Genomic DNA, 24,548 nt, shown 5'->3' with positions numbered 1-24,548 from the left:
TAATCTATTGCCATATGTGAAAATAATACCTAATATACTGTATCTAATCATGTCCTCTGACCACTCATACAATAAGCATTAAGCTTAAAAAGTGCCATATCTGCTCATTTGCTCATATTATCTGTCAGTTTCAGCTACGGTCATAAAAGTTATTAACTTACATGTTAAATAGTTTCATACTGTTTCATTGCTGTGTCTTTAATGAGCCACAGCATAAAGTAAAGAGTTGTCTGACTTTGTGGCTATTATTGGTTTCAGTGTTCAGACTTCCGTCGCCCCAGAGATATTTCTGCTGACTGGATCACAGGCAACATTTATTGGACTGATCATTCTCGGATGCACTGGTTCAGCTATTACACAGCCCACTGGACTAAATTACGGTATTCCATAAATGTGGGCCAGCTTAAGGGACCAAATTGCACCCGCTTGATTACTGACATAGCAGGAGAACCATATGCCATTGCTGTCAACCCAGCAAAAGGGTAAGTTGTGTACTAATCATGACTTGCCAAACGTGGCTGGTTCATAATAAAAGCATTTCACTTCATTACATGGAGCTGTGCGCCCTTGCCCATCTAGATAGCTGTGTCACTTGGAAAATGCAATCATCTACCCATTGCTTAATACTCATTAAAAATGTAAGTCGTTTACATCACTTATTGCTAATTCAGACCAGCTCCACCAAAGGTACCATCCAACAACAACAAAGCCGACACCTCCACGTGTTTGTGATGCACCAGTGAATCTTGAGGGTTTCCAGCTGTTCTCATCAGCAAGAACGTTATTTGACCTCAGTTTTCTTTATTTTGGGAATGGCACTTGCATTAGACTTAGATATTACATCATCACCAAGGAAAGAAGGATTTATACAAATCTATACTAAGAAACACCATATGTTTTGCAGTAGCCGCCATTATCAGGCTATATCTGTGTGATATGCATGCATTTTTTTAGGCTGTATGCTATAGATACGAAGACACGTTGTCTGTTTGTCTACTGCAGGATGATGTACTGGAGCGTAATAGGTGATCACTCTCATATAGAGGAATCAGCCATGGATGGCTCCTTACGGCGAGTACTCTTGGAGAAAAATCTCAGGAGACCCACCGGTAGGTCTTCCTTTTAAAGCCCATTAATTATTTACATTGTTTCATATTTCTTTGCTGTTTTTGTAACCTTGGTACCTTAAAGGTTACCCTCTGGAGATTTCTTGTAAACAAAGAAAATAATACATTTACATTTGGTGTTTCTCATCACTTAATGTGTGTTTTCTAGAGGCCAAATCACCATGTTGTATGCATTTCCTTTCTCATGAAACATTTGCAAGGCAGGTTTTTGGAAATATTTTGAAACATTAATTGTTTATGTCCAGTACAGCCGTCTTTTACCTATCTGCATTTGCTTGCACGTTCCTACATATCTTAGTGTGTTACTGCAGTTTGAAAAACGGACACTTCTAGATTCTACAATGTCATTGCCATGTCATTTTTTTCTGTGTGTGAAGGGAAAAAAAAAAAAATGTGTCAGGTCCATAGAAATAAAATAGAACAGATATTGTTGTTCATAGAAAGGATGTTCTTCCGCCACACATTTGAGGCACTATATGGAAATGTCTTTAATTCATAACAAGACACTGAAAACACAAAGCACTATAAAATATTGATTTAACTAACATAATTAGCTAATAATACAGTCACAGGAGCAATTTCACATTTCAGCTGAAGAAAGATCAAGAAAAGTTGTAACCTGATTCAAACATTGTGAGTTCAATAAATGACTTTAGATGGTCTGGTTCTACTGCTGCATAGTATCCATGGGAACGAGCGTCATCAGGTCCCCCAGTATGGAGTATGTTATGACCCATATACTATTGTACAACTCTGGTGAATATGTTTATACATATTACATGCATAGTGCATATTATGCATATGGTACAGCTTCTAATCTAGAAGCTATAATTTGGTATCTAAAGATACAGAAAACAGTACAAAGGAAATGTATAAGTAAGGAATACTAAGGAATATAGCCACTCGAAACATGCTGGTGTGTCTATAGGGAGACACTTAGTGGTGATCTAGTTTTGAAGAGCTGCTTTGGCCTCCTTTAATTCAAAGGACCCATGTTCTGTCTTGGTCTTGGAAAGAGGAATTCATCATTGGAGGAAAAACGCAAACCTATTTAAGTGCTGCCGCCAGGTGCTCAATTATCCAGTCAGACTTTTGGGAAAAAGTAAAAGTGAGTCACTGCTTTGAAATTGTAATGTAGGCGTATCTAAACCCTGCCATCAAAAGGGCAGTTCACGACAAGGAGGTAGAACTGCTATAGTGTTTTGGCATAAGCACATTGAATGTTGAATGGAAATAGTCAAAAGGAGAAAGAAACAAAATAAAAAACTGTCTCCACGTTGTGTTGATCTGCCACATACAATCATCCTGACCTCACGGTCTCCTGTATTGAGAGATTCAATAATGATCCCTGTGTAATTTGTCAGGTAAATAAATCTCTTTCCTTTATCCTCCCACAGGGCTGGCCATTGATTATTTCAACCAACGTTTATACTGGGCTGATCCTGAGCTCTCACAGATAGGGAGCATGAGATTGGATGGCTCTGACCCTCTGGTGACAATCAGTGACAGACACGGTAAAGCACAGCTTCTTTGTTTTTTTGTTTTTTGTTTTTTTTAAACACATACTATTAGTGCTGCACTTTGTTTTCCTCAACTTTTTTATCATGTCATTACAACAATAACGCTGCTTGTTTGTCTCAGAAGGGTAAGCTTCTAAACAAAGTGTTTTAATATCAATGTGCCTACATACCATGCTCTTCCTTCTTCCATCTGCCACTACAAACTTTCATTATCTCAAGACTGCAAGTGTGCTAAAAGGGTTACTTAATGTTATCTGTTTACCTGCCTGTGCTGAATCTACAGGAATCTCCCAACCATACAGAATTGATCTATTTGAAGACTACATCTATGGAACTGGACTAAAACATGAGGTCTTCAAGATCCATAAGTACGGCAAACATTCTGTGGAATTTTTCAATTTGGGGGTGGAGAAGCCCACAAATGTTTTGATCTCCCATCGTTACAAACAGCAAGATGGTAAGTTGCCTTAATAATAAGTTTCATTTTTACTATATGCCTATAATTTCTTTTGAGGAATTACAGAATAATTATATAGATTACAAAAAAAATTGCCCCTAACAGGATGATGATCATTTTTTTCATTTCATTTTCTTAGTTTGTGTTTTCGAGGTGTATTCATAGCTGTAGTTTCACTTCTTCTTTTCTTGGAAAGCTATAGCTGTACCTGTTTTCTCCTTGTCAGTGGCATGATCTAGAGAAATGGTAAATGTCTTTCTTCTTATAAAGATGGCCATGCGGCTTTATTTGCACACTTTGAGACTGGCAAACAATATTTACCTGGAAATTAACAGGCATGCAAGAAAAGACATACATGTACATTTAACATTGGGAACTAACCACACAATAGACTCACCTTGAGACCACTGCAGATATTGTACTTTGTATTGAAGCTTTTTTTAAGCTTAATAAGTGATAATAACGAAGTAATGTGGCATTGAGTCAAGCTGTATAGCATCACCTAGATAACCTGTTGTACATAATTGTGTATAGACAGTTCAGTACACTGGGAAAAAGTAAGTTTTCATTTAATTATGAATTTATGGTGACTGAATTTTTTAAAATAATATAAGGGAAATTAATCATTGATATTAAATGAATATAAAATACATATCTATATATCTAAATACCTAAAGAAACAGCATCATGAAAAAACTGCCATCTGTTTCCTCAGACACAGTCAGTCAATAAAACCGTATCCTTCCTTCCACTTTCAGCCATGTAGTAGACCATCTTCAGCTATTTGTTACATCTCTGGTGTTAATGGTTGTAGAACACCACACAGCTCAGTCTTGGTCAGTTTTTCACTTAAAGGGCAGCTGTTCAATTCCCTGGAGACTCATTAGGCCAGTCGAGCAGTGTGGAGTCTGTGGGCAGAAGAGTCACATGGCTTGCAAAAATGACATGAAGGCATGATATCTTCAGAAAGACCACCAAAACAACCATTTAGATTTTTTTTTTTTCTGGGCTTTCATCCTCATGTGGTGTGTAAGAAATCTGAGCACTGAACATATTCAGTATGTACTGTATGTATCCATACTCTAACCATTAATTACTTGTCAGAGACACAAATTGGGTAGACATAATTATGTCTTTTATTTATTTTTTATTAAAAATACGTTGAATTTATCTTAATCACAATTGCCAAGCCATTTTATCAATTCAGTTTTTATATAATGTACATTTTCTAATGCACCTACAATTTGGCCTCTTCATTGCTCTGTCTGATGTCTCATGTTGCTTTAAATTCAAATTTCAAATTCAAAGTTGTTACCATACCTCGTTCATAGCTTACACCTTCTAATTATCAGTACTGGACCTAATGCAGTCCATGTATTTTGCAGTGTTTGTAATTTTGATTTATTCCAAATACTTTTTCATGAGATATTTCTATTATTTTGTCTACCCACTGTAGGCAGCAATGAGAAGAGCACTTCAATGTGTCGCTAATCATAACACATTAGGCAGTCGTTGATTTTTCAGTCTGAAGATGAGACGTGTGAATTCGTTCATATGTTTTAGCCTTGTGCCTCTCCAGGCTTCAAGAAAATAACACCCTTCAAAACAGAAATTAAAGCACTTGAAAGACACACTTTTCATAAACAAAGGGGTCTTTCTCATCGCATGCCAGATGGACAGATTAACTTCTTGGCTCCTTCTTCTTTTTTTCCATTGCTCTCTTTACTTTCTCTACAGCACCAAATCCATGCCTGAGAATGTCTTGTGATTTCATGTGTCTGCTCAACCCAACTGGTGCCAAATGTACCTGTCCAGAGGGGAAGCTACTGGTCAATGGCACCTGTAGTGATGTCAACATCTCAGGTAGGCCTGCTCTTTCAATTTCATGCCACTGTTAAGGTGCCTGCTTCATTTACATTTCATCATTAGCAGTAGCTTTAATGATGAATACAATGTCTCTTGGGTCAAAAGCCTATCAGTCAGAAACATTTTTCATATATACACTCTCTATACTCTCTCCATACTATAAACTCTCTGAAAAGCAGTGAAAACTTCAAATTATAACACCAAGATAAAATTGGAGTCATAGCTTTTCTGTGTACACCTGCATTCAGTCCACAGTCACCAAGGTGCTCCAGGTTTTTGTTCCTGCTACTTGAATATTCAGGTTCACACTTCGATGGCTGTTGTCATCTGTCATTAGCAGCGTAGCACTCTTTGATGTGATTGACTGCTACACATTGCAGCACAAGTAAGTGAAATGGGCTTTACTGTTGTGAAGGTGAACTGTGCCGCCCCCCCTGCGAGAATGGAGGCCGCTGTTTAGCCAATGAGAAAGGAGACTGGAGGTGCTACTGCTGGCCTGACTTTTCAGGGGAGCGCTGTGAGGTCAACCACTGTACAGACTACTGCCTAAATGGAGGCACATGCATGGGTTCTCCTCTGGGTAAGTCTACTTTGAAATACACTTTCAAGCACCATCAGAAGTATTAATCCTCCCTGCATTCACAGAGCTGCAGGCACTGCAATATATTTCACATTTGTTCCTGTTTTTGTGTCCATCCATTGTTCATTTGCATTCAATCACTGACATCTATTTGTTTGGAATATTGTTTATTTGGAATATTATCATCGCTAAAATCGAAGTATGTAGGAATAGATTATTCACGCGCTGTAATTCTGCTGCAGAATCCTTTATATCCAGGTCTGGGCGGACCAAACACACAGACAGACATTTTCAATTCAGAGTTGCCTGCCCATTTCCTCTTGCACACTGACCCAGTGCATGGAGGCATTCAGCCACATTTGTCTTCCTTTAGACTTCCATGCCTTCCTCACTTCAGCTCAGATTTGTCACATTACACCTGCCAGTTGAGCAGTTTTGTCATTGATGCTCCTGTCATAAAAGCCTCAAATATCAACGGTCTTTCAAGTCAAGGTCTCCGTTCATGCGTTCATGCTTTCATGGTTCCTGAAACAACCGGTTTTACCCCACAATTTAGTGAATGTATTTGACTACTCTTAGATGTCAACGGTGGTACTGAATCAGGATATACACCCCTTTTGAAAATGCAATCCCTGATTTATAAGGCTGTAAATCATTGTCTCATCATAGCCATCACACACATCTTCATATTCATTTGCTATTAAAAAGAAAAAAAAAAAAAAAAGATTGAGAGCGATGCCCTGAAAGGGATTGTGTGGCTTGTATTCCCATATAAATGTTTTATAATGGGAGAACCTTACTCAAGTGGTTTAAATTCATTAAACTTGTATTCATTGAATGACATCCATAGCAGTTACGCCAACAGTTGGGGAGATAAAAGCGTGAGTGTTTTATTTGTGATGTGAATGGTTTTGATTACACTTTCTTTCTTTCTACAATTTCTTCAAATTTTTCAGTCTCTGCTGGTCTTCTTAAAGCATAGAATAACGTCTGTTTATTTTTCCTCCAGCCTTTGGGAAACATGTCTGCCCAACAGGAAGTAAACTGATATTTTTGAATATCAGTGCTTTTCATCTGTTTTGTTTTTCAAGTTCTGTTTAGCTTTTTAAAACAGCTCTATGTGACATAAAGAGAAGCCAGGATAATCACTGCTACTCATTAAACGAAATGGAGTCTATCAAGATAGAATAAGAATCATGTTACGTGCTGTTGGATCACTGCAGTGGGGCTTCAGGGATGAATAAGAGAAGGACAAGCTCCATTCAGTTACAATCAGTCTTATTTAGTGCTGGATTCAAAGTCCAAAATGCTATACTAGATGGTGAATTGTATTCCAGTTCATGGTGAACAGCAAAAAGAAAAATGTGAGCGTTGTGAAATTTGTTGTGCTGCTGGGTACACCACCTTTTATTCCATTCATATTTAAGAAGAAGCTTTGGTAAGAAGGTTTGTTGCATTAAGTCTTTGAGGCAAAAGAATATCAGTCTAAATGAATGGCTAAAGATGAGCAAAAGAGGGATTATAGTCAAATGAGTTTCCTCAAGTCCCGCTTTGGTGATAAAAAGGGACTTAAGGCAACCTCACAATCAATTAGAAGCTGGAATTTTTCCAGCTTTATCTATAAAAACACAAGGTGTCATTGAATTTCTGCTCTCATGCCTTTGGCTGGTTTAGCAGCACTTTAATGGAACTTTTGGCAGCAAAGCTCACACAAAACTACAGACAGTCACAATTCTTCTCATTTTCCTGTGTTTTTATGAATCTAACGCTCTACAAAAACATCTTTATGCTTTGTGAAATTATAAAACAGAGAAAAATCCTTGCCTAAACGAATTAATAGTTATAGTTCACAACACCAAAAGTCCTTAGTAACCACTGTGTTTCTGGATGGTTGGAATTAGAAGCTATAATTATCTAAACACAAGATTATTTACAAAAAAGAAAAATTGCAATTTTTATACAGTGTAACTGAATCTGACAGTGGTGAATCCCCACAGCCACAAACCTGACTCAGGTGAAGTGGTGAGATGAGGCGAATGCAAATACAAGAGCATTTCTATCAGACATTGCTGAATGCAACACTGTAGTGAGCTGACATTTGCAATGTTTATCAACGATAATACAATATATAATGCTAACTGCATCATGGGTTTGACTGTCAAGCAAATAAGTCTAGTCTATATCAGAATTTTTTTCACAACCTGAAGCTTAATACAAATTTGAAAAATTCACTAATCTGCAGTTGAATTTTACAGAAATGAAAACAAGAGCTAAGCGCACAATGGGCAGTTCAAGGACCCTGAGCTATCCTCTGCCTGTTCTGAAAGCTTAAAACCCCAGCAGTCATTGAGTTAACAGAGAAGTGGCTGGAGGGAGAATGATTGTCTCTTGGACATTTCAAACCCAGATTATCCCTGCCACAGAATTGTGGAGTGTGAAATTACCAAGTAGTGTGGTGTGACCTGCATGGCGAGACCTGTATCCATGACAACTTGGTTGTCTACTATGCAAGCAGTTGCACCTGGGAAGCGACTATTGTTGCCTTTTCTGAACACCCTTTAAACCAGTCTTGATGCTCCTGCCTGTCCATCAGGAAACAGTGAGGGTGTCATGGTGGGGAGTGCTCTGTTTTAAAGTGAATGGGATTTGATTGAAACATCTCCACCTTCTGATAATGTGTTATTCCTACTAACAATACATCACACTCATTATATTCCACCAGTGCAGTGGGGTATAGCACAAAGCTTATATGACAAATTTCTATAGTACTCATGACTCCAATTATCAAAAGTGTAATAACAAGTGGCCAAAATGGTAAATAACATTGGAAGAAAGATTTCAACTGCAACTAGATTTTGTGTCTGATCATTGTGGTGAATACGGAGCTGAGCCTTAAGCTAAATCTCAGTATTTACATATTGATGTATTTCAGTCTATGTTCTGATGCTCCCCTATAGGCATGAGGTCTGCGACTGAAACATTAACGCTACAGTTGAAATTTTATATTAACACTGGGTCTAATTATTATGTGTATTTGTTGTACAGAGTAAGGCACCCACAGATAATTATCATCTGACTCTGCAGTTTTCCTGAGCTCTGTAGAACATTTCAGCTCATTGTTTTAGTTTTTACTGTTTTGGTTCACACTCACTGCTGTCACCAGTTTTGTTTCCAGCTGCTGTGAGCAGCTGTTTTCAGTGAAAAAGCTGTGATGAACCCCCTTGTACAGCCCAGCACCAAATGGCATGGCACACAGACAAGGTTAGCGACGAGGTGGTGAACATAGTGGAACATTTAGCAGCTAATGAGTCAGATATCCCTGGTTGGTGGAGACCAAAACAGAGCTAGCAGAAGAGTGAAATAATAACAGCAGGTGCACAGAAACAATCTCTAAATGAATGTAAATGCTGCTCTGTATCTGCTGGATAGGTTAACAAGCAACTGTTTATGGGAGCCTGTTGTGCCTTAATTTGAAGGCTGAGAGAAGGGAGAGATGACAGAAAAATGGGGGAGGTGAGAGAGGAGAGAGACACTCAACAAACGTCCACTGCCAGACACCATCCTTGGACAATGCATATATGGTGCTGGAATGAGTGTTTAAAACCTTGAATGTAAAACACTTTTTGGCCTGTGGGCATCATCAAGATCATTAAACATTTATAAAGTTCATGCTTAAATAGCAGAAAAAGAGCATTCACACATAAATCATACATGACCATTAATGATTTTGTTAAATTGTGTAGTTTTGGATCAGTCAAATTGCTGGATTTGCAGTTGACGGCTCTTTTTAGATATATCCGTTTCACAGTCAAGATTTTTCTTTATTTTATATATATATACACACGCACACACACACGCACACACACATTAGGTAGAACCACCTCTCCCATGTTGAAGCCAACTGATGCCAGACATCTGATTAGCATGCTTCCTGACCACCCCCCTGTTAGAGATATTCCAGACATGCCTGATGAGTAAGGAAACTGTGGGCAGACCCAGAGTACACTGGAGAAATTATATGCATCTTGTGTCTGGTCTGGAATTATTTGGGATCCCCTAGATGGACCTGGAGGATATAACTGTGAAAAAGGGCACCTTAGCTACTCTCCGCGGGTGCCAATCTGCAGTCACCTTGACCCACACATGAATATGTGTCTAAAAATGATGGATGGAAGGATGGATCATTGCCTTTCGTCTCAAATACTGGATTTATTTTGCTACTTCTGCAGAACTGCACCTGTCACTTGTGGGAGTATAATTTACATACTTTGATTGACAGGTTGTCAATTACATGCTTGTCATGCCATTTTTTTTCTTTTATAAAAAAGGGGGACACAATTATGCAATTTCATACTTGTGACCCCCTTCTTCTACAAAATAGCTGGGCCATGTAGCTTTTAGCAAACATTACTCAAAGAGGAAGTGCATTTGTTGGGGGCTATTTTCAGCCATAAATTCTAGAGTACTTGTAGCAGCAAGACAATGTAAGTGAGAAAGACTCAAATGGCCGAAACTACAGACCCCATGTTCATTTAAAGGAACATGTCACCTAGTGCAACAGTGTGGCTCATTAATGGGATTTTAATAGTTTTTTGGACAACAATAGAGCTCTCTGGCACAGAGGAATGAACTATATCAGGGTTTGGCTACACAGACAAAACTTGTGAGGAGGATTAATGAATTGTTGGTTTTTTGTCTTTTCATGCTCTTTTTTTCCTAATCTTTCTTTCTTTCTTTTCTTTTTTCTTTTTTTTTTCTTTCCAGGCAAACCCACATGCCGCTGTAATGTTGGATTCTCAGGGCCTTTCTGTGAGAGAAGGATTTGCGACAACTACTGTTTAAATGGGGGCACGTGCGACATCACTCAAGGGAACCAGCCAGTGTGCCGCTGTATGGCAGAATATACAGGGGAACGTTGTCTTTACCGTGAGTCCTGCACCCACTACTCAGTGGCAGCAAACACAACAAATAATTTTTATCATGCATTTAGCCTTCATATGATTGACATTAGCCTTTCAAGTCTAGCCGCAAGAACAACCACAACAAAGAAGCGCTAATTTGAATTCAGTTATTCTGCATAAAATCTATAGAACTAAGCATTTCAAAGTTCACACACAGAGTGTGGAACAAAAACAACCCCTGGAAGTATTTCCTTTTCACAAACACCACATTTGCCTCTATTTGCAGATAAACAAAATCAAAATACGACCATCAAACAACCTTTGGGTGTTTCTGTGCTGAAGTGATAATGTATTTTCTTTTGCAATGCTTTGACATAATGGGTTGTGGGAAAACAATTTCAACTGCACATCATTAGTATTTTCCTACTCTTGCTTGCCCAAGGGGTAATATGTTTTCATCTGTGGCTAAGATGTCATTTGATGTGGATAATTAAGTCCCATTAAAGCCCTGTACAATTCCAATAAAACCAGCTTAAACTATGTTCCCAGTTTCTCATTACACCACTCCATCTCTCTTTATCTCTCTGAATGTGGAACAGACATCTGTCATCACTACTGTGTGAACTCGAAGGCCTGCACGTTATCCAGTAGTGGCTATGTGGAGTGTGTGTGTCCTGCCAGGTTTGAGGGAAACAAGTGCGAGGTGGACAAGTGTCTTCGATGTCATGGAGCTCCCTGCCTCATTAATGAGGAGACAGGAGATGTGGTTTGCAAGTGAGTTCTTGGTATCTGCTCACTATTCTTATCCCTCATCCCTTTTGCTATAATGCTAAGGTTTTATAGTCATACTCTTCATTTATGTTAAAGGCTGCCGTCTGGATGAAGTGATTTGATTAAATCTCAGAAATGTATTGGACCACATACCTTACTGCAATTTAGGTTTTGGTGATGTCAGTGAATTAAAAGCCAGGTGAACTCTCCTTCCTTAAATGAATTATAAGTATGTTTGACAAAACCACCTCTGAGTCATTTTTGTTTCTTGTAAAAGTATAGCTTTCTACTTGTCACGTACATCCATTATTTCTTCACCCTCCAGTTGCACAAATGGCAGAATAGCACCGAGCTGTCAGCTGTGTGACGGATATTGTTACAATGGAGGCACCTGTCACCTGGACCCCGACACCAACCTGCCTTTCTGTCAGTAAGTCACTGCTTAATGGGTAAAGGAAAGTGGGAAAAATTGAATGTTCTCCACTATTATTCACACTCTTACTGTTTACATTCACATGCTGGCTCTGTGCCCCAGAAAGCCTGGCCTTAGAAGCAGAACTGAAAATCATCATGGGGTACCAGTTCCCTGCTTCAAGAACAGTACGAGATAGATGACTTCCTCTGGAAAGAAATCTCTGAGTTGAGGAAAGGTTTGATGTCACTTTGTGGAGGCCATGGCACAGCAGGGGGCTGAGTGCCGGTACACCGTCTTTATGCTGCGTGACACCCCACTGTGGCTTAATGTTTTTAGGCAGATAGAAAAAATGGTTTCAAACCCCTTCAAAGTTTGTCACTCAACATATCACACTGTTCTTCCTTGCAGTTAAGAACTGGTGTCAGGCCTCTTTGACTCTCTTCCGTAGTAGGTCTTTAGAAGTTTGCTCCTTAGAAAATGAAGCTGAGGTATGTGTCAGTGGTGCCATGCCATGAAACGCAACAGCAAAAACTTGTAGCTGACAATAGTTTGACTGGCAGACATGAGAAATCATTGTGAAAGGGTACTCAAAGGGCTGCCCATAGATTAATACCGCCTCAGCTCTAATCACATGCATTACTGTGTTAAACTCTCTCCAAGGAGGAAATTGGAAAACCATTTCAAAAGTGCATTTTTTTTTTAACTGCCCATTGTCCACTGTAGTTAAATTGAAAATGGCGGTCTTCGCTCACAAATTCCAGGGGATAGAATCAATTTCTATGCAAATGATCCCATCTTATTCAATGAGGTTAACAGATCCTGTTAATGTGGTTTATTATTTGCTGCAACGAACAGAGATTATGTGAGATGATGGATATGTCTGTGTCAAGAAATCATAACGTTTGACCTTAATATGCTGAGTAAATGTATATTTCATTTAGCCTTCCCAAAGTGTAAATCTCACAGGACACGGCTACTTCAATTGTAATGAAAGATTTCGCATTAAACACCTAAAAAAAGGTTGAAGAGATTTTCAGCGCATCAGCACTGCAGTAAAAACAACTATGGTAAACAGAATTATTAAAATATTCTTCTTGAAAAGTAGTTCTGCTACACAATTGCTTTTTTTTCCTCTACAGTGAGAAAAATCTCAGTGACTTTGCAATTGCAATAGCAGGAGTATGTCTTTTTTCTCAGATGAAAAGATGTGCTTGATGCGGCACAATTTTTATGTCACTTTGTAATTACATTTCTAAATAGCATTCTCTTAAGACTAACTAAGAAAAGACTTTATAAGGTATCTGCAAGATTGGCAATCAAGATCCAATGGACCTTAGTTTGAACTGGTCCTACATTCTTCCCAAATGAAATGACATAATGTGGTTTTATTGGACTTTAGTTAAGAGTTTAGTTTAATTATATTTATCCAGATACAAAGGATTCCTTACTATATGCATTATTTTCCTGCAAAGTTGACATACAGCAGAGGTGTCCAAACTGTTCCACAAAGGGCCGTATGGCTGCAGGTTTTTGTTCCAACCAAGCAGCAGCACACCAGCCTTGACTCATTTAATCAACTGACCTCAGTCTTCAGACAGCTGATTGGTCAAACTGTGTGCTCTTCATCGGTTGGAACAAAAACCTGCAGCCACACGGCCCTGTGTGGAACAGTTTGGACACCCCTGACATACAGTAATGTGTGTTGGGTCCGAAAATTCCTCCTCCACATTTTTCTCACAGTCCACCACTTTGAAATATTGCAAATCTTTTCTACACTGATATGTTTTCACAGGGTTGAATCCAATCCCAAGTTCAATACTTGTTGTCAAACTGGAAAACAATTATAGAGAGCCAAAGTCATGATGTTAGCTATGGACTGGCCTCTGTTCCTCTAGCTTCTGTAACTCAATCTGATCATTTGTCCAACATTTTTTTTTTCAGCTTATCTGAAAAGTGAGTTTACTTTCTATGTTTTAGGACAAATCAACATCCAGCCACAACACTTGCCCTTGCAAACTGAAACCTTCAACACTTTAAGTTAAACAACAGTTACGTTATGAGCACAGTAAAAAACTGCAGCTGTCATGAACAAGCACAGCAGTGTGGGCACTTACATCATCTTAACTTTTTCACCAACACTTTCTTCTAAAGCCAGTTTTCTGCAGTTCAGGTTTAAGTTTGGCTCTCTATATGAACACCCGATTTTTTCAAATGCTCTTGATTGTGTTTATGGATCACTTTACGTACAAGGCACTAAAAGACTGTTGACGGACACTAACACTACAGTAAGACTGCATTTTGTGTTTTTCTTTGATTGTGGTAGGATGTGATAGTCACAATAAAATATCTTCTATAGTGTATTTATGTATTTGATTGTATTTTTCTAACATCTTTTACATTTTGATATTTTGTACATTTTTTGCCATCCCCAACTATATGGAATTATGTGAACATAATATTTTGTTTTTGTGTTATTTAGTTTTTGTTTGTTTTGTAATCAATTGACAACAAATATATATTAGTCTTCTTACCACAATCATATACCTTATTTCTAAAGCAAATACACATCTCTGAGGTGAGAGCAGTGTAACAGACTCTTCCCTTGCAGATGTCCCCCTCACTGGGTGAGCAGTGACATTGATTTGTCTTCATATTATTTATTTGCTAATCTGCTTGCAGACACAACACTGACTCCATCGTATTACTGAAGCTGCTGAAAGGGTTTAGTGTGTCAGTCTCCATTCATCAAGCAGCCAACAGTTCAACAATATACATTCTCTGGGCCCTTTTATCACTCCCAACACAATGTTTTGCAGCTGCACGTCAGGGTTCAAGAACCAACGTTGTGATGAGCTGGCCAACCCCTGCGATTACTTCTGTCAGAATGAGGGGATGTGCACATTAACAGCTCTTAACAAACCACGCTGCAAGTAGGTCCCTCTCACCTCTCCAGCTGTATTCAGAGCCCACTCACCCCCTTTGTCCACACCCCCACCCCGACTCCATCCGGTTTCATTTCAGCCTCAGTCCAGTACATGGGCTCTTTCTCACAGTGCTGCCTTGTAGCAACTTATCATGTAATAAGTGAAGGGTAAAGCAATGACTTGTCAAAAAGAAATTCAAAACAGGCTGAAAATAGCAAGCTGAAAGATAATGTAATGACATTGCATTGCTCTGGGATTATTATTTCACCAGTTTATGATCACTTTTGATTCTTTCAAGTGGTCTGCATCTTTAGTTAGGAGTTTTCAGCCATTTGATTGATTTGTGTGTCCCTAGTAAATGATTATGTGATTTAGACCTACCATGGGTTATCAGTCACTGTGTTGCCCATTGTGCTTTTGCTCACTTTGACACCAGCAAAGCTCACAGCTCAATTTTACATTAAGAAACGAGAGAAAATATTTTCACAGTCTCTCACGTTAACTCTCCTAATTATAATGACTTAAAGTCAAATTACTTATTATCTCAAGATAACTTTATTAACTGGCATTTAGCAGCTATATTTTATGAGGGCTATAATTATATTGCATTTACATTATTGTTTAATCAGAAAGTCTATGAGATATGGTATCTCCTTTACAAGAAAGGCTTGCATCACAGCTTCTTTAGATTTGTCACTAATTAGGCAGTTTCTGAATGTACTTTAAAGGAACAGTTTGACATTTTGAGAAATATGTGTATGTGATTTTATTTCGGAGAATTTGTGAGGAACGACACCATTCACATTTCTGTACTGTACTGTTCACAGGAGGAAACCTTGTCCCATCCTAACATAACAAAATGCAGACTTTCCTTTAGTTACCTGGCATACTTACAATGACTGCAACATTCCAGGACCGAGAAGTACTAGTCTAGTACAAACCCACCTGTAAACCTGTAACATGTCACATATACTCTTTGGTTTTTGAACAGATTATACCAAGAAGAGAAAGGTGTTGGTAGGCACATTTTTGTTACTTTAGCACAGAGCCAGTCTAGCTGTATCCACTATCTGTGCTAACCTATGCTAATCTTTTGCAGCTCTTGGCAAGAAAGCAGATAAGTGTAGTCCCCAAAATGTCAAACTATTCCTTTAAGGGAAGTGTATTATTTTTATTATTAATGGTAGCAGTAGCAGCAGCATTTTTTTATTCATACAAAACTTACATCCTTTACTGTGAGCCCAACTTTTATTTTATTTTTATTAGAATTTTAGCAGGTATTAGCTGATATGGCACTTATTGCATTATCAGTTGCTGCATGACTCTGTACCTTTGCTGGCCCACTCTTTCACCCATCTCATGCAGTCCTCACACAGCACACAGAAACGGGGGGACCAAAACGTGACACTGTCTTTGTGATGTAGGCATCTGTCTGTGCATTTGCAACCTGTGCATGATGGCAAGTTGATTATGTTCATTATTGACCAGTCATCACGTACAAGTGCTGTGTACCTTACTAGGCCCGAATATCTCATCAGTAATTGGTGTTTATCTTTAATGCCTTCGACACAGTTTAAGAGAATTTCTTCACTTGATACAGAAACAATCTTTTCACGGTTGAAACTTCCCAAAGCAGATCAAACTCCCCATTGCCCCTAATTTCCCATTAAAATTCATTTTGTTGTGGCATTTCGTTCTACGAAGACGTGATTCATTTCCTATGTGTATGGGGCTGCATTCTTATTTTTGATATCCTGATGTTCTGAGTGCATGTAATTCAGAGTAATTTCATTCTGTCATCATCCACTCACACCCACCAGATCACTCATGCTTTACAGACCCATCTGCGTCAGTCGTGTGAAATTAGATATCACCTCCTCTAACAAGGGTCATGCATCACACCCATCGGATCCCATCGGAACACAAATGAGATGACGACTTGTTGCCCCACTGTCATCCTTTGATTTTTTTTTTTTTTTTTTTTTTCCTACACTGAATATTCAACATGTAAATGTACACACACTGTGTATGGACACAACATGTATATACATAGTGCTCTCTCTCCAGGTGGTGTTTTGTTTGTGTTGGATCAAAGCACTTCATAGCAAGTCTGAATCATAATGTGTTGTATATGTAAGCCACAGTCACATCATACTGTAGTTCATTTTTTCAAAGGTGTTTTCAGCAGTCCTTCTACTATGAAAAGTATGCTAATGATGAATTATTTATACTCTCTTTTGACCTCCTTCAGATGTTCAGCCAATTGGGCAGGAACACAGTGTGAGAGACCCGCCCCTAAAAGCAGCAGATCAGACAACACCAGCGGAGGTGAGAACTGGGAATTTCAAGATGCCTTATTATAAGACTTTACAATTTCCTGTACGTATAAATGTATATACCATTTATACAGTGTCCCACTCCAGCTGAATGATTACTTGTACATGTGAAATTTAATCATCCATACATCTTCACAAGCAAGTTTATACTTGCTCCAAAGCATGCACCACGATTAGACTTTGTCCTGATTGGCAGCCCAACTAAAGAATTACTGAACTCCATCCAAACTAGCCAGTTTGCATTATTTGGACAGAAAAGCCTTCATTCAGCAGGTTTACCTCTTTTGAATTAGAGGAGCTGCTGTTGCCAGCCCATGAGAGTTTAGTACTTTGACTGTTCTTAAATAAACTGAATATATTTATTAAAAAAAAAAAATCAATAACACATTGAATAACACGTTATTTTCAGACGTTACAAGTTTATATAAGGATTTCTTTATAACTGTGCGATGAGCTTAGTCCAGTGAAAAGAAAACAAGTTTTTCAAAAGGCGGCCTTCTGTTTGCAGCCACGATCAGCCATGATTACTTAGAAAGTGTCACTGTCTGAACTCATCTCAGCTCCTTTCAATCATTACTCATCGCTCCACACCGTCTCTCCTCTGTCTGTTCCCTAGGGAGCATAGCTATCATTGTGCCTCTGGTCCTGCTGGTAATCTTGATTGTGATGGTGGCAGGAGGTGTTTACATCTGCAGACGGAGGCAAAGGTAAGTAAATAAATAAAGAAATAAAGTATGAATAAAATAAGAGGCTTCTAAGCAGCAACAGATGATGAGAGAGTCAACACTACACAGCTTTGAAGATGAATGGACATCTTTGATTTTTAAATGAAAAGTTTGTTTGCTCATTTCAGCTTGTTCTGCAGAACACCTGACTTCAGAGTCTCCGATTATAATTCAGCAAACTTATGTACTCAGTGTGTGCCAAGGAGTATAATGGGATTTGTTGTGTGGAACAGTGAGGTGCGGTGCAGTGTGTTGACCTGCATGTTGTATGTCATATTAATGATGGCTGGATCCACACACCCCAGGGGAAAACGTGTCCAGAGGCAGCCAGTGACTAACGGCGGGATTAACGTGGAGATTGGGAACCCGTCATACAACATGTATGAAGTAGACCATGACAACCATGCTGATGCAGGCAGCCTTCTGCGACCCAACTTCACGCTGGACCCTCACAAGGTTGGCTTGTTAAAATAGATTTTAAACTAACCAGCACATCAACTGCAGACTCAAGCTTCACATATATCTAAAAAACAAACTCAATAGTTTTGTCCTAGTTCTTTGGTTAAGCAGTGCAATATATTGTTTGTTATAACAACATATCATTTTATCTAGTTATATCACAGTTCTGAGTACTGAGCTTTTGCCTGGTCATTTACAATCACTGACTCTGAAACCAAAATCCACAATAATTATATACTCTGTTGTATTGTTTTGTGCACTCATAGCTGCACAAAACAATATAACAGCAGTTCACAAATACAATACATTAAAAAAACACGCTCCCACATGTCTAACTCAAAGCTATATGATTAATCAGTCTTGATAGATGAGTCATGGTGTATGATCGATCACGCTACATGATCTCTTTTCAGGAATTGATCTTTTTCCTCATTTCAGCCACATTATTTTTTTTTTCTTTTCTTGGCTTAGCAACATAATGATTTATCACATTATACTATATCATGTGCCTTGTTTTAAGAACATATTTCTCCTCTTACAATGGGAAAGTTTAATCATATAACAAGATAAAATGATCTGTTGCTATAGTAGGAAAAGTTTCTTTAAAAAGCAATTTGGTATTTATAGAGAAAGGAAATATGACATAATTTAAAAATAGCTCCTTATAATATGAAATAAATCCAATTAAAGACATCTTTCATATCATATCCTTTTTAAGTCCTTTTTAGTCAAGGGAAATGTCTTTGGAATAAAAGTCAATGGATGACATTAATTGGAACATATGCAGTTGTTGTGAATCTGTAACAAGTGTTCTACCATTTCCAGGAATATGAACTTGAGGTGGCATAAATTCATTTTTAGGCATCTGTTGCCACGTGTTCATGTCTTTTAACACATCTTTGATAAATACTACAGTGTTGAAAAAGGGAATGAGGGGAGCTGATTTAAGTGGCCTTGATTGTTGCCAATCCTTATCACACCCTCTAATTATTAAAGTTGTTGCCGGAGCGACAATGCTGCACTCGCATCTAGAAAACAGTGAAAATCTGTCAATAAATACCCAACTCAACCTGCACAATTGCCTGTTTAATGTATAACTGACAATTTAATGTCAGTTAATTAAATGTGCATCTATGAGTACAAGTACAAGAGTTTATGCCAAACTATTTGTAATTAACTAATCTAATTTTTGTCGAAGTTGTGTTTAATTTCAGGAAGGAGCAAGGACGCCGACAACCAATTCCAATCTACCAGCTTTACAAAAATAATTTTGTGTTGTGTTTGCTTTTTTTCCTGTTCCAATAACTATTATAATGTGATATCTACCCTTGGGATCATCATCAAGTTGAATTACATTAGGCTTTGTAAAGATTTTGTAAACACTGGTTAGGGTGCAAGAACGTACAGGTGCCACGAACCAATAGGTGTTTTCGTCTGGCTGGTGATTGGTTCTGTTCATGGCCCTCAGCCCTTCACTAACACTCAGCATAGCAAATGAATCACAAAACCTTCACTGATGTTGTTATCTAGCTCACCTGCTAGAGCTTCAAGCCTAATGCTACTAATTCTTGCCCTGCCAACTTTGTCATCTGCTATTGTCAGCCCAATCTGGCTGTATTTTCAACGGAGATGTGCTGGCTTGAATGTAAACTAGCTTCTGTTTTCCACTACTCCTTCTCGGTCCCCTACAATTCCTTACTTATTTTATCCATTACAGTATTTATTTATTTATTTTAACTAAAGGCTGACAACTGGACTGAAGTTTGCACATATAGTTAACCGGTAGCTGTGTGAATGTAACTTTGCATCATAAACACAGGTGGTGCTTGTTGTGTTGCAGGGCTGGTGTGTAAAATCCAGTGACCCTCGCACCTTGGGCATGAATTCTGTGCCCAAGGAGGTAATCCCTGGACAGGTGAATTTTACAATTTTCACTCTTTGTTCGAGGAAAAATGCATTATGAGGAAAAAGCCCTCCTCATCATGTAGACTGTAGGCAAGCAGTGTACACTGTGCAGTTACCTGGGAAATATTTTAAACAAACTGATATGATTATCTGAACCAAATTTATGTTAATATTGTAAAATATAAATGAGACCAAAGCGAGTCAAGGTAACATCCACAGTCATCTATAGCTGTTTCCTGCATCATTCTGTGAAATCAGTAGCGTTGTCCTCGTACTGTCACATGTCAACTGAACCTGCATGGCTTTGTGTTGAACGTGCCTGCTCCCTGCATGTTGCCATCTTTTAACTGTACATGCTTGCTGAGTAACAATCCACAAATATGTATGAGTCTTGTGCTTGTCTTTGCACTGCTTTAAACAGAGTACAACTTAATCATCATGTTTTTCCAACTTACTCAAAATGTGATAATCATGGTGGAATTCCCTTAAAGCTGCGCTAATTATTATATTTGTACAATAACAGTGGGTTAAATGACTTGTGACACAGCTTGGATTTACAAACCCACACAGAATCCTAACCTGCTTTGGTTTTCTGCTAACTGAAAACTCTTATTAACCTCTTGTCTAGACTTAGCAGGCAGCTGCTTTCCTCACACAAGCTGTGATAAACCAACTGTAATTTACCTGCCCAGCATAATGGAGCATTTAGGACCTAAAAAGCCAGATATTCTTCTCAAGAGTTGATTAAAATCAGACAAAGCTAAAAGAAGAGTGAATACTGGACTTAGATTAATTAGATATTCCAAAGCACAACTCTAGATGGACGAGAAATGATAATATAAAGATATGTTTGCTTCAACAACTTTGTGAGGTGATAATATGTCACATGATGTGTTCTCAGCTTGTTCTGCTGCCATCAAGTGGACAAAAAAAGAAAAAAAACTATTAATACAGCTTTAAGGCTTTCACAGATTACTTTCACACTAATGTAATCTGTGTGAAGAAATATTTAACCTTTGTTCTTGCCTTCGTCTTCTTCCCTTCCTATACAGCCCATGAACTACTCCAACCCCGTGTATGCAAAGATTTATATCGACGGGCAAAACTGCAGGAAGCCAGTCATCAGTATTGATGAGAGGAGAGAGCTACTCCCAAAGAAACTAGAGGGGACAATTCATGAAACCGCCGCATAGCCTAACTTTACACTTTGTACTTCTTTTTTACCACAGTGTATAATGTATAATATGAAGGAGGAAACAAGAATTTTTCTATTTCCTATAAAGCTCTTAGGTTTTACTGGTTTAGCATCAGCATAATGTCCTCGTTGGTGTGCTGAAGAGTTTTATTTTCCATTTGCTGTTTGCTTTCTAATGTTTGTCAAACATAAGTTATACAGCGCTATACTGTATACTGTATGACACTGAAGTAAAGCTGCTGATTTGCAAAAACTTTATTAACACCATAAGCCACTCTTGTGCACAGTTTAAACCTTAAAATGCAGTGCTAAAATTTGTACCCATACCTGTTTCTAGTTTAAGTGGAATATGGACGCTGTCGGTTTGTAAAAGTAGTGAAGGCAGGCAGGTTTGGCTCAGTATTTCTGGACAAAAATAAGTAGAGAATGGTTATGTGGGTTGTTTCTAAGGCTTTTTTTTTTGTTTGTTTTTTTTTTGTTTTTTTTGTTTTTTTCATGTCGTGACGTATGGACCACAGAGCTTCACAACTGAACAGTGAAGATTGAGAACTTTGGAGGTTTTGTCTTTCTGTTTTTTTTCTTGGTACCTTACGGACCTACTGACTGCATTTCCAGTAAAGGCCATAATATCAAGATGATCTATTTCTCACACAGTATGTAATTCCACTGGTCTTCTGTCTTTTCCATTTCCACGGATTTCAACCTCCATTCGCCCTGTTTCCACAGTAATATACCACATGAACTTATCTTTTGGTGAAAGAGATTGAGGCCCACCTTGAATGTTACCCGATCAGATTCCCAGATCCTGTACTGTACACTGAAAAGACAGATACTGAATACCATATTTTTCTAGGTTACATGTCAACAGATGGATTCAAGATGCAGGAAGAGATTTACCACAGTTACAAAAAGGTTATTAAGAGTTATTATAAAACACATCTGTTACTTCAGAAAAGGAAGATGATAAATATAAGAAATTTTATAATTTTGTATTTGATTTGTATGTTGTTTGGCTGCTTGTATTTTGAAGAAATGTACTAAATGTAAGTAATTTTTATATAAAATGTAAATCGATATTGAATAAAGGGGGCTTATTTCCACTTTTTGTCCCTTTATCAGGCCGCAGCACAACTTATCTTCCACAAAATGTCATCCAGTAGCCCTTAAAAGTAGTACACATTGAAGGGTGTTAAAAGTAATGACTAATACAATTGGCTCCAAAAATCTGAGAAAACACTGAAAATCTCTAATACTTTCACTTAAACCATTGAAATAATCAGAAACCTTAAAAACACACATGAAGTTATGTAAAGTGAAGAAGAAATATTTAAGATTCTGCACTATTAATTGCTTACTAAGTAGAAAGTGCCAGAAGTCAGGTTGTTTTTTCCAAGAAAAGAGGGACTTTCTCAGCGTGAAATCATGGTTAGCCTAAAAGTTCCTAAGGGGGCAGTACATGGAACTCTAAAACACTTTGCAGAAACTGGATCAGTTGTATCTAAAGCACGATCAGGCAGCCTGCACCATCAGAAGATCAATACATCAAGCTTAGTTCTCTGAAAGATAGAAATTTGTCACAGATACTGAATTTGCTAAATAAAGAACTCAAGACTCCAATAAGAAAAAGTGCTGTCAAAAGAAGGCTGACTCGTGGTGGACTGTCAGAGGACGAGTAGGAGTTTCTAAGCCACTTCTCTGAGGGGAAACAAGGCCAAACACTTTGGCTAGGCTGAGAAATACCAACATTTCACAGTGGAAAAAAAAGTTCTATTTACTGATAAATCCAAGTTTGAGATTTATGGCAGAAACGGAAAGGTGTTTATGAAGAGACGAACAGGAGAGAGAATGATACCACAGTGTATCAAACAGATTTCCTTGAAATCTTGAGTCTGGGATTGTTTGACCTGGAGTGGTACACCTGCACAGAGCTGACTACACCCTGACGAAGAAGCACCATCCATTCTTCAGAGACATGCTGTACCCTCTGGTTTGCATCTTTGTGGAGATGAATTCATGCTGCAGCAGGATAATGACCCCAAACGCACCTCAAACCTTTTGCAAAAACCACTTGAAGACCAAAGAAGACCGAGAAGTCCTGACTGCCATGGACTTTCCTCCACAGTCACCTGACCTCAACCCCATTTAACATTTATGGGGGCACATGAAACACCTCAGGCATTCCAGGACACCACAAGAAGCTCTTTGGAGCATTGCCATATCGTGCTGGGATAATATGGGTCATCCGCTTTTGCACAAACTTGTGGAGTCCATGTCAGCTCGAATGCATGATGTCATTAAAGCAAAAGGGGGACATAACAAATTCTAAGATATTCTGAAATTCATTAACATTTTTCAAAGACTCAGCTTTTCACCTAAATTGTGAAGCTGAAAAGAATTAAGATAAAACTTGAAACAAATGCAAAATAGAAACACCTTGACTAGTGACTCAGACTTGTGGAACCTACTGTATATGAGATAGAAGCAATAGTGCGCAGCCTATCAGCCTATCCAACCAATGATCAAACTGGCAGAGCTGTTCCACATGGCCACTGACCTGACAAGTCAATCAGCAGTGTGAGGTCTTTAACCTGCTGCGCAGAGGAAGGTGGCTGATGGGAGATTATTGCCCTCCCTGTGTGTGCAGGAAGGCCAACACCATTTGTTACCTGGTGGTGGGGACACAGCGTCAGTGCCACCTGCTGAATGATAATTCAGTCTCTTTTGCTTTACTTACAATGACTCTCTCCACACGCTTTACCTCCTCCCTCTCCATGGCAACCACAGGTGTCAGCTGCACTCCTGCCCTTTCTCTATCTGTCTGTGCAATCGGCTGAATCTGCCAGCACATCCAGCCTGCTGCATTTTGATGATGTACAAATAGATGCCCCTGTTTCCAGCTTCCTTAATTGTCCTCCACAGGAAACCTTGTAGAAGTCAGAAATACACAGTAGTAACAGGACAGTTCCAAAATACAGCAACACATGAAAAATGTTTACAGAGGATTGATCATTTTACATATCGCACATACACAGATAAATGTATGCATATTTTTTATGTTTCTGTTTCTGTGTTTCTTTTCCATGTAGGCATTGACCTTGGTTGCAAAAGGCATTCCATGTCTTACTGAGAATGTCATCTGTAGACATCATAAGAACATCATGAGCACTTTTTTAATCTAAAACTCTTCTTTGTCAGACAGAGCAGTAAAAGTACTGAGGATGGAGGTTGGATAATGGAGGTTTATAGGGGCCTTTTCTTTTTCTTTTTTCATCCTTTATGTAGCTTTTCTCAACAGAGCTGTGAAGTGGAGCAGTTATTTCAGGTGTTCAAGGTTCTGGAAGTAAACGTCTTGTTTATTTTCAGAACA

General features: G+C 38.5%; 1 protein-coding gene across 1 annotated transcript in view; it reads left to right on the top strand.

Moving 5' to 3' along the window:
* Positions 1-22,262, top strand: part of lrp1bb (low density lipoprotein receptor-related protein 1Bb) — a 241,714-nt gene extending 219,452 nt beyond the window's left edge. The window contains exons 78-92 of the mRNA XM_041056911.1: positions 259-482; positions 1,003-1,109; positions 2,525-2,641; positions 2,931-3,104; positions 4,842-4,967; positions 5,386-5,550; positions 10,315-10,476; positions 11,051-11,225; positions 11,548-11,652; positions 14,454-14,567; positions 16,813-16,889; positions 17,514-17,604; positions 17,928-18,078; positions 19,922-19,996; positions 21,039-22,262. Of these exons, the coding sequence (XP_040912845.1) occupies positions 259-482; positions 1,003-1,109; positions 2,525-2,641; positions 2,931-3,104; positions 4,842-4,967; positions 5,386-5,550; positions 10,315-10,476; positions 11,051-11,225; positions 11,548-11,652; positions 14,454-14,567; positions 16,813-16,889; positions 17,514-17,604; positions 17,928-18,078; positions 19,922-19,996; positions 21,039-21,179 (2,004 nt within the window). The 3' untranslated portion in view covers positions 21,180-22,262. The remainder of the gene's footprint in view (positions 1-258; positions 483-1,002; positions 1,110-2,524; positions 2,642-2,930; positions 3,105-4,841; positions 4,968-5,385; positions 5,551-10,314; positions 10,477-11,050; positions 11,226-11,547; positions 11,653-14,453; positions 14,568-16,812; positions 16,890-17,513; positions 17,605-17,927; positions 18,079-19,921; positions 19,997-21,038) is intronic.
* Positions 22,263-24,548: the final 2,286 nt, after the last annotated feature.

Source organism: Toxotes jaculatrix, chromosome 15 (genome assembly GCF_017976425.1).
Source record: "Toxotes jaculatrix isolate fToxJac2 chromosome 15, fToxJac2.pri, whole genome shotgun sequence".
Taxonomy (NCBI): domain Eukaryota; kingdom Metazoa; phylum Chordata; class Actinopteri; family Toxotidae; genus Toxotes; species Toxotes jaculatrix.
Note: the sequence above shows the minus strand (reverse complement) of the source record. Positions and strands in the feature narration are given on the sequence as shown.